The sequence below is a fragment of the Chenopodium quinoa genome, unplaced genomic scaffold (genome assembly GCF_001683475.1).
Source record: "Chenopodium quinoa cultivar QQ74 unplaced genomic scaffold, ASM168347v1, whole genome shotgun sequence".
Taxonomy (NCBI): domain Eukaryota; kingdom Viridiplantae; phylum Streptophyta; class Magnoliopsida; order Caryophyllales; family Amaranthaceae; genus Chenopodium; species Chenopodium quinoa.
The window spans coordinates 62,816-73,756 of NW_018745118.1; the positions used below are offsets into that span (position 1 = coordinate 62,816).

At 35.2% G+C, this 10,941-nt stretch overlaps 1 protein-coding gene across 1 annotated transcript; it reads right to left on the reverse strand.

Annotated features, from left to right (window-relative positions):
* Positions 1 to 263: 263 nt before the first annotated feature.
* Positions 264 to 8,031, reverse strand: LOC110710073. The gene is made up of 5 exons (XM_021888329.1): positions 8,020 to 8,031; positions 2,439 to 2,760; positions 1,530 to 2,198; positions 316 to 1,466; positions 264 to 272 (listed from the first exon to the last, which is right to left on the reverse strand). Exons 1-5 carry the CDS (start codon positions 8,029 to 8,031, stop codon positions 264 to 266), a joined length of 2,163 nt encoding a protein of 720 aa, XP_021744021.1.
* Positions 8,032 to 10,941: the final 2,910 nt, after the last annotated feature.

The following is a 10,941-nucleotide window of genomic DNA, read 5'->3' on the forward strand; positions in this document are numbered from 1 at the left end:
CCCACCAACGTGTAGCTGGACTCAGGCCGGAGCTAGGGAGCCGGCGCGTGGCACCCAGATCGGCGCGTCGCCGCCGCTGCTGTCGTTGGAACCTAACTGGTCCTTGACTTTTTCTTCAATGGCTGCGCATGTTAACCATTCTTGATTCTTTACTCCAAGCTCGAACCCTATTGGCCTTAAAACCAATATGATTGGCTCTTCAAAAGAATTTCCCTCTTGATCCACATCATTCTCCCCCTCTTCAAAAGAATTTGTCCTCAAATTCACATCATCTAGGTAAGGAGTCAAATCACCAACATTAAAAGTAGCACTTACATTACCATATTCGCTTGGTAAATCAAATTTGTAAGCACTATCACCATAAACTTCCAAAACCTCAAAAGGGCCGTCAGCTCTAGGCATGAGCTTGTTCTTCCTTTTGTTTGGAAATCTTTCCTTCCTTAAGTGTAACCAAACAAGATCTCCCGGCTTGAATGTAGGTTGCTTGCGCTTTTTGTTTGACCTTTCTTTGTAGACGTTATTCATCTTCTCAATCCTTACTTTAACTTGTTCACATGTCCTCTTAAAAACTTCAAGCCGTTTCTTAGCATCAATATGTTCAATATTATCTCGACTATAGACTAATATATCATCAAGGTAAACGACAATGAACTTATTTAAGAAGGGTCTAAGTACCTCGTTCATGAGCCTCATGAATGAACTTGGCGCATTGCATAGCCCAAAGGGCATGACCATCCATTCATATAATCCTTGCTTAGTTTTGAAAGCAGTCTTCCATTCATCTCCTTCTCTAATTCGCATTTGATGGTAGCCACTTCTAAGATCGATCTTGGAAAATATGATAGAACCATGTAACTCATCAAGCATATCTTCTAGTCGTGGCATAGGAAATCGATACTTGATAGTAATGTTGTTGACCGCTCTTGAATCAATACACATTCTCCATGTACCATCTTTCTTTGGAACTAGTAAAGCTGGAACCGCACAAGGGCTCATGCTTTCACGAACATAGCCTCTTTCAATCAATTCCTCTATTTGTCTTTGAAGCTCTTGGGAAGCCGTAGGATCGCACCTATAGGCTGGTTTATTAGGTAGAGGAGCTCCGGGAATAAGATCAATAGCATGCTCTATTCCACGCAAAGGAGGTAGACCTTTAGGAAGTTCCTCTGGGAACACATCCTTAAATTCATCTAGCAACTCTTCTATGTGCATGTTTGTTGAGGAACTTGTGGATTTCGCCTCTTTTATCACTAAGGCAAAGACCGTGGCTCCCTTTTCTACTTCACTCTCAAGTTCCTTAGCATTCAAAAAGAAATTCGGCACTTGCTTCTCTTTATCTTTGGTATGACCGTAGCTTGAATTAGGGGGTAGAGGATTGAGTTTGAACCTTTTGTTTCCTATTTTGACCGAATAAGTATTTGCCTCACCATCATGTGTAACTTGACGATCAAATTGCCAAGGTCTCCCTAAAAGAAGGTGACAAGCACTCATAGGAATAATATCACACCATAACTTTTCTTTGTATTTGCCAATGGAAAAGCTTACTAAGGCTTGTTTCTTCACATGAAGTCCCTTAGAATCATCAAGCCAACTCAACTTGTAAGGATTCTCATGTACTCTTGTTGGAAGGTTGAGCTTAGTAACCATCTCTGTGGACGCCACATTGGTACATGAACCACTATCAATGATCACCTTGCATGATCTATCTCCTACTTTGCAACGAGTATGGAATAAGTTTTCACGTTGAGATTTGTTAGGGTTTGCTTCGGCATGGAGGATCTTCCTTAACACAAGCACTTGTTCATCATCTTCGGGATCAATCTCATCGTTCTCTTCCTCACTACTTGTTGCCTTAGTTTCGGATTCCTCATCGTCACACCCAAAAACTATGTGTTTCTCTTCTTCTACTTGTTGTTCGTATTGTCTTATTGTGAGAGCTTTCTTGGAAGGACATTGATCCGACCTATGTCCCTTTCCTTGACATTTGAAACACCTAATTCGGGATTCGAACTCTTCTTTAGATATCTTAACAAATTTCTTTTCTCCACTTGTTGAGCTTTCTCCCTTAGACTCGTAGGAACTCGGTTTAAAAGGCTTGAAAGTTTTGCTTGTTTTGGTCTCTTGTGAGAACTTGGTACCAAAACTCTTTGTACTTGTGCTCTTCTTATCTTCGAGCCAATGACTTTCAATTTTTAAAGCTAGTTTGCACACATCATTGAATGACTCATAAGTACTCAATTCAATCTTCTTAGCAATAGGTCGATTAAGACCCTTAAGGAATCGAGCAATCCGCAATGGTTCTTTCTCCTCCAAATCACAAAGAGAGGTTAGTTTATCAAATTCAGCAATATATTCATTAACACTCTTAGTATCTTGTGTCAACATAGTGAGTTTCACATATAGAATTTGTTCGAAATCATGTGGAAGGTATTTAGAACGCATCTTCTTCTTCAAAACTGTCCATGTCTTGATCTTATCCTTCCCTGCTCTAGCACGTCGAGCCTTTAAATTATCGAACCAAATTCCCGCATTCTTAGTGAGTCGTATATAAGCAATTTTGAAACGTTGAGAATCATCAAAACCTTTATAATCTGAAATTTTCTCTAAGTGTCTCGCCCACTCAAGAAAATCTTCGGGGCTTCCTAGACCCGTAAAATCATCAAGCTTGATACCTTTATCATCGATCTTATTCTTATTATGAGTGTCATCATCACTACTAGAAGCATCACTATCACTATCATGCCGTTTTTTCTTCTTTTTCTTTTTATCAAGCAATAATTGTGAAAAAGCATTAAAACGTGCCTCCGTATTATCTTGCAATCTTGCAAATTCATCCATGAGTTTGCTCAAAGCTTCCTCCATAATTATAAGACAAAAAAAAGACTTAAAAGAACCCTTATCCACACAGGTATATCCCACAAAAATCGCAACACAACTTGGAACAAAATCGCACACAACGAGCAGTAAGTATTAAATCGGACCAAAACTGACACAGTTTCGGAAAACAGTCCAGTTTAATAGCAAACGAACTCGAAAAATTCCGAAATTTCACAGGCAGAAATTAGACAAAATTTCACCCAAAATCAAAAAAAGAATCACCTGAAAAGACCTTGTAACGAAGGAGAACGAGCCTTCTGAAGTTGACAGAAAAACTGGTTATCCGAGAACAAGTGCGATTTGATGAACGAATTGTTGAACGATCAAAAACCCCTGAAATCTGATACCAATTTGATGTGGATTTAAACCCCTTAACTTAATAAAGAATCTAAAATCACACAAGTAACACAAGCCCTTCGAATTTCCTAAGAAAATCGAACAACTTAAGAATAACGAACCGGATATGACTTTGAAAACGACCACTCCTGGAACGAATTCAACGCCTCTCAAATTACCTAGACCACTCCTGGAACTAAGTACTTTGATGAACAAAACTTAGACTACTCCTAGAACTAAGAATTGAACGTTCTAATTATCAAAACAACTCCTTGAATTGAAAACTAGCAAAAGAATTTGTAAGCAATTAAGCAAAACAAACAATAAACTTGTATTGAATTTTCTGGTTTTGGTTGTGTATACAAAGCCACGAAAAATCCCTTATTTATAGACTAAACTAACTATTCCTAAGTCTATTCGAACTAGGAAAAAAACCCTAGCCTTGATCCCCAAGTATCCTAGATAGAATAGGAAAACCAATTCTAATGGAACTAGGAAACTAGTAATAAGACTAGTTCTAATTAAACTAAAACTTCTTAAAACAATTCCTAATTGACTTAGAAATTATTTTAAACTAAAATAACAGAAATTAAGAAGATTCCTAATTGCTTAAACCAAGAAAAACCCTTTCAAGTGAAAGGTAAAAACTTGCAAGCAAAAACTCTAGAAAAAACTAAGTTAGGAAAATCTTTCTTTTCGTACTGCCGCCGAACCACCGTCTCACGCGCTGCCATCATCGACACGCGCCCCACCAACGTGTAGCTGGACTCAGGCCGGAGCTAGGGAGCCGGCGCGTGGCACCCAGATCGGCGCGTCGCCGCCGCTGCTGTCGTTGGAACCTAACTGGTCCTTGACTTTTTCTTCAATGGCTGCGCATGTTAACCATTCTTGATTCTTTACTCCAAGCTCGAACCCTATTGGCCTTAAAACCAATATGATTGGCTCTTCAAAAGAATTTCCCTCTTGATCCACATCAACATTCAAACAAAGCTAATTGAATCCAATGAAAGTCAAACACATTCAAATAAAGCTTTTTAACTCAAATTAAAGTCTAATGCATTCAACAAAGGTAATTGAATCAAATTAAAGTTAAACACATTAAACAAGACTTATGAATCAAATTTAAGTCAAACACAATCAAACTGGGCTAATTAAATCAAATTAAAGTCAAACCCATTCAAACAAAGCTAATTGAATCAAATGAAAGTCAAACACATTCACACAAATCTAATTGAATCAAATGAAGGTCAAACACATTCAAACAAAGCTAATTGAATCCAATGAAAGTCAATCACATTCAAATAACGCTTTTTAACTCAAATTAAAGTCTAATGCATTCAACAAAGCTAATTGAATCAAATGAAAGTCAAACACATTCAAACAAGATTTATGAATCAAATTTAATTCAAACACATTCAAACAGAGCTAATTAAATCCAATGAAAGTTAAACCCATTCAAACAAAGCTTTTTGAATAAAATGAATGTAAAATGCATTCTACAAAGCTAATTTAATCAATTGAAAATGAAACACATACAAACAAAGCTAATTTAATCCAATGAAAGTCTAATGCATTCAACAAACCTAATTGAATCAAATGAAAGTCAAACACATTCAAACAAAGATAATTGAATCAAATGAAAGTCAAACACATTAAAACAAAGCTTTTTTAATCAAATTAAAGTCTATTGCATTCAACAAAGGTAATTTAATCAAATGAAAGTCAAACAAATTCTACAAAGCTAATTGAATCAAATGATAGTCAAACACATTCAAACAAAGCTTGTTAAATCAAATTAAAGTCAAACACATTCAAACAAAGCTAATTATCCACGGAAAGTTAAACACATTCTAACAAAGCTTTTTGAATCAAATTAAAGTCAAATGTATTCAACAAAGCTAATTGAATCTAATGAAAGTCAAACACATTCAAAAAAAGCTAATTGAATCAAATGAAAGTAAAATACATTCAAACAAAGCTTTTTATATCAAATTAAAGTCTAATGCATTCTACAACGCTAATTGAATCAAATGAAAGTCAAACACATTCAAACAAAGCTTTTTGAATCATATGAAAGTCAAATGCATTCAACAAAGCTAATTGAATCAAATGAAAGTCAAACACATTCAAACAAAGCTAATTAAATTAAATGGAAGTCAAACTTATTCAAACAAAGCTTTTTGAATTATATTGAAGTCTAATACATTCAACAAAGCTAATTGAATCAAATGAGGGTCAAATGCATTCTACAAAACTAATTGAATCAAATGAAAGTCAAACACATTAAAACAAACCTAGTTGAATCAAATGAAAGTCAAACACATTCAAACAAAGTTTTTGAGTCAAATTAAAGTCAAATGCATTCAACAAAGCTAATTAAATCAAGCGAAAGTCAAATGCATTCTCCAAAGCTAATAAAATCAAATGAAAGTTAAAACACATTCAAACAAAGCTAATTGAATCCAATGAAAGTCAAACACATTCAAATAAAGCTTTTTAACTCAAATTAAAGTCTAATGCATTCAACAAAGGTAATTGAATCAAATTAAAGTTAAACACATTCAAACAAGACTTATGAATCAAATTTAAGTCAAACACAATCAAACAGGGCTAATTAAATCAAATTAAAGTCAAACCCATTCAAACAAAGCTTTTTGAATTAAATTAAAGTCTTATGCATTCAACAAAGGTAATTAAATCCAATGAAAGTCAATTACATTCAAACAAAACTAATTGAATCAAATGAAAGTCAAACACATTCAAACAAAGCTATTTGAATCAAATGAAAGTCAAACACATTCAAACAAAACCAATTGAATCAAATGAAAGTCAAACACATTCAAACAAAGCTTTTTGAATCAAATGAAAGTCTAACACATTCAAACAAAGCTAATTGAATCCACTAAATGTCAAACACATTTAAATGAAAGTCAAACACATTAAAACAAAGTTTTTGAGTCAAATTAAAGTCAAATGAAATCAACAAAGCTAATTGAATCAAACAAAAGTCAAATGCATTCTACAAAGCTAATAGAATCAAATGAAAGTTAAACACATTCTAACAAAGTTAATTGAATCCAATGAAAGTCAAACACATTCAAATAAAGCTTTTTAAATCAAATTAAAGTCTAATGCATTCAACAAAGCTAATTGAATCAAATGAAAGTCAAACACATTCAAACAAGACTTATGAATCAAATTTAAGTCAAACCCATTCAATCAAAGCTAATAAAATCAATTGAAAGTGAAACACATTCAAAGAAAGCTTTTTGAATCAAATTAAAGTCTAATGCATTTAACAAAGCTAATTGAATCAAATGACTGTCAAATGCATTCTACAAAGCTAATTAAATCAAATGAAAGTCAAACACATTAAAACAAAGCTAATTGAATCCAATGAAAGTTAAACACATTCAAACAAAGCTTTTTGAATCAAATGAAAGTCAAACACATTCAAACAAAGCTAATTGAATCCAATGAAAGTCAAACACATTCAAATAAAGCTTTTTAAATCAAATTAAAGTCTAATGCATTCAACAAAGCTAATTGAATAAAATGAAAGTCAAACACATTCAAACAAGACTTATGAATCAACTTTAAGTCAAACACATTCAATCAAAGCTAATTAAATCAAATTAAATTCTAACCCATTCAAACAAAGGTTTTTGAATAAAATAAATGTCAAATGCATTCTACAAAGCTAATTGAATCAATTGAAAGTGAAACACATTCAAATAAAGCTTATTGAATCCAATGAATTCTAATGTATTCAACAAACCTAATTGAATCAAATGAAAGTGAAATACATTAAAACAAAGCTAATTAAATCAAATGAAAGTCAAACACATTCAAACAAAGCTAATTAAATTAAATGGAAGTCAAACTTATTCAAACAAAGCTTTTTGAATTATATTGAAGTCTGATGCGTGCATCAATGTGAACGATGAGCATGTTGAAGAATTATTCCAAGAAAGTCAAGAAAGCATGAATCTATACTTGGAAGCTTCTTCAATAGGTCAAACTTACTATCGGGGGCATCAAGACAAAGCCACGCTTTGTATGGTGGCGTTCTTGGGAGTTCTTGAAGCTTCTTGATAGTTCTTTAAGGTTTCTTTAAAAGCTTTCTTAGGTTTTTGCTTACAAGTTTTTACCTTTCACTTGAAAGGGTTTTTCTTGTTTTAAGCACTTAGGATTTCTAATTGCATTAGGAATTGTTTTAGTCTAGTAGGCGTCAATAATAGCTTGGAGTGCAAGCTTGAGTTAGGATAAAATAGGCAAGTTTTATCTTAAGAGTAGTTAGAGTTTAAGTAGGATTAAATAACTAAATCAAAGTTATCTAAACTTGATTAAGTTATGCAATCCGTGGGTTTTTGTTAGGGGATTAGAATTCTAATTCAAGTGGGATTAGGATAATTGATTGAGTTTATAAATATAGGGTTGTAATCTTCGAATAATATACAAGTTTAATCATACATTCATAATAATATTTCTTATTGCTTTTGTTTAAGTTGGATTACTTAAATTCTTGATTGGTGGATTCCAATTTGCTGTTTTGTTTGTTTTAGTTAAAACAATCACCTAGGTTGATTAATTAGGTGGATTCTTGATTAATTAATCTAAGTTTCTTGCTTAATTCTTGGTGAATTTTCTGTATAGAATTAGGTTAGATTCATATCTTTGTGAGGCTTAGTTTTCGGACTAAAAATCACATCATCTTGGTATCAGAGCACAGTTTCGGTAGAATTTAAACTGGTGACGTTAGGCTTGGAATTTTTGGCTGAAATTTTGTGGCAAGATTCAGAAAACGTAGATCAACATTGTGTCAAAATTTCGTGTCAATTGGACGCGTAACGAAGTCTGTGCAACCTCAAACTTTTGAGAGTGTTACACAAAGTTGCGATCTGGAGAACGGTTCTTATTTGCTTCAAGAATCAATCAAGATTCAATCTTTTAATCAAGATTTTGCATAAACTAAACCTGGTTTGTGTAGGAGCAATGAGTGACGAAGAAATCCCAGGGATTCCAAGGGGTTTGAACCTTGATCAAGCGCATAACTTGCGGAGGGATCGTCAAATAGAGCGATTGTCACAACAATTGCAAGAAGTATTGGCTAGGCTTGACGAACGTGACAAAACTTCATCTTCAAGGAAGAACAAATCAGTTGCAATTTCTAGTTCAAGTGAAGACGAATATGAAAGGAGAAAAGCAAGTAGATCACGCCATAAAGATTCATCTTCGAGTGATGAACCTAGAAGGCATAGACGGAAGAACAAGGCCAAAGATGATGACCGAAATATAAGGTTAGATTTTCCGGAATTCAATGGTAGTATGCTAGACCCCGAAAAATATTTTGAGTGGGTTAGAAGAGCCGAAACACTCTTTGATTACAAGGAGTATGATGAACGAAAGAGGTGCAAACTTGCTGAATTAAAACTCACAGGTTATGCGAGTTTATGGTATGATAATCTCAAGAAAAAGAGACGCAAGGAGGGACGATCCAAGATCACTACTTGGACACAATTGCAGAATTATATGAAGCGTCAATTTGTGCCCCATGAGTACGTGCAAGAAGTGTATCTCAAGATGCAGACTTTTAAGCAAGGAAATCAATCCGTGGAGGCTTATTTGTGTGAGTTTGAGAAACTATGTTTATTGTGTGATTTAGAAGAAATTCTAGGGCACAAAATAGCACGTTTTATTGCAGGTTTGAACGAAAATGTTCAAGAGAAGATTGAATTGCACGAATACTATTCGTTTGAAGAAGTATGCAAGGCGGCCATTAAGGTTGAAAGACAATTCAAGGCCAAGAAGACCTCAAGTGTGAAACCGTTCACACGCACGTTCACAAAGGCTAGTGACAAGCCTACCTTTGATAGGACTTCTTCTAATCCGTATGCTAAAGATAACAAACCCAGAAACGAAGCTAGCAAGAAGGTGACCGAAGATAGAAAATGTTTCAAATGTGGGAGTGTTGGCCACATAGCAAGCAATTGCTACTCAAAACGCACTATGACGGCTCAAGAATGGGAAGAAGAGAAAGCTAGGTGCGAGGGAAATAGTGACATGGAGGTTGTGGTCGAGAAAGAACGTGATTTTGAAGAAGAGGAGGGTAGTGCCGAAGAGGTTGATGGTGAAACGCAAGGAAAGAGCTTGGTTCTAAGGAGAGCTCTTCACTCTAAACCTATGCCCGTTGAAGAGAATCAAAGAGAGAAAATCTTTTTAACAAGGTGCAAGGTGGAAGATCGATTGTGTGACGTAATAATAGACTCGGGAAGTTGCACAAATGTGGTGTCTACAACTTTGATCAACAAATTAGAGTGGCCTACAACCGATCACCCAAAACCTTACAAGCTACATTGGCTCAATGATGCTAGTGACGTGAAGGTAACGAAACGAGCCCTAATCACCTTTTCAATTGGCAAATATCATGATAAAGTTTTATGTGATGTATGCCCTATGGATGCTTGTCATATCTTATTGGGTAGACCATGGCAATATGATAGATTTGTCAAGTTTAATGGTAGGACAAATGTGTATATAATTCGAAAAGGAAAGGGGGAAAAATCATATGCATTGAAACCACTTGTTGATCATAGAATTAACCCTAGTTCAAAAGGTGCATATTTAATTGGGGAAAAGGAGTTGGAGAAAGAGATCAACAACAACAATATAGTATATATTATGGTGGCTAACGATGTGCAAGTGAATGAAAGTAAACAAGAAAAGAGGCCCGTGGAATTAGAAGTAGTATTGCAAGAGTATTGTGATGTTTTTCCTAGTGAATTACCACCGGGATTACCACCAATTCGTGGTATTGAACATCAAATTGATCTTATTCCGGGAGCTCCACTACCTAACAAGGCAGCATATAGAAGTAATCCGGAAGAAACAAAGGAAATGCAACGTCAAATAGAGGAATTGATGCAAAGAGGCTACGTGAAAGAGAGTATGAGCCCATGTGCCGTGCCTACATTGTTAGTTCCAAAAAAAGATGGGAGTTGGCGTATGTGCATTGATAGTAGGAGTGTGAACAACATAACCATCAAGTATAGATTTCCTATACCTAGACTTGATGATTTGTTAGACGAATTGCATGGTTCAAAGCTATTTTCCAAGATTGATCTTATGAGTGGCTATCATCAAATACGCATGAGGGAAGGAGATGAATGGAAGACGGCTTTCAAGACTAAAGTGGGGTTGTATGAGTGGTTGGTCATGCCTTTTGGTCTAACCAATGCGCCCAGTACATTTATGAGATTGATGAACGAGGTGTTGAAACCATTTCTTGGAAGGTTCGTAGTTGTTTACTTGGATGACATATTAATTTATTCTGAAAATTTCAATGATCATCTAATGCATTTGAGAAGCGTTTTGGAGGTTCTTAGGGAGAAGAAGTTGTACGCAAAATTGGAAAAATGTTATTTTCTTGTTCCTAGCGTGACGTTTCTAGGGTATGTAGTATCCAAAGATGGTGTGTCCGTGGATCAATCCAAGGTTGAAGCTATCAAGACTTGGCCCGTACCTACCAATGTGAGTGAAGTTAGATCGTTTCATGGTCTAGCGTCGTTTTATAGAAGATTTGTGAAGAATTTTTCCACGATAGTTGCACCTATGACTGAATGCTTGAAGAAAGACAAGGGAAGATTCGAGTGGACCAAGGAAGCCCAACGTGCATTTGATTTGGTCAAAAGGAAGCTATGTGAAGCACCCGTACTTGCATTGCCGGAT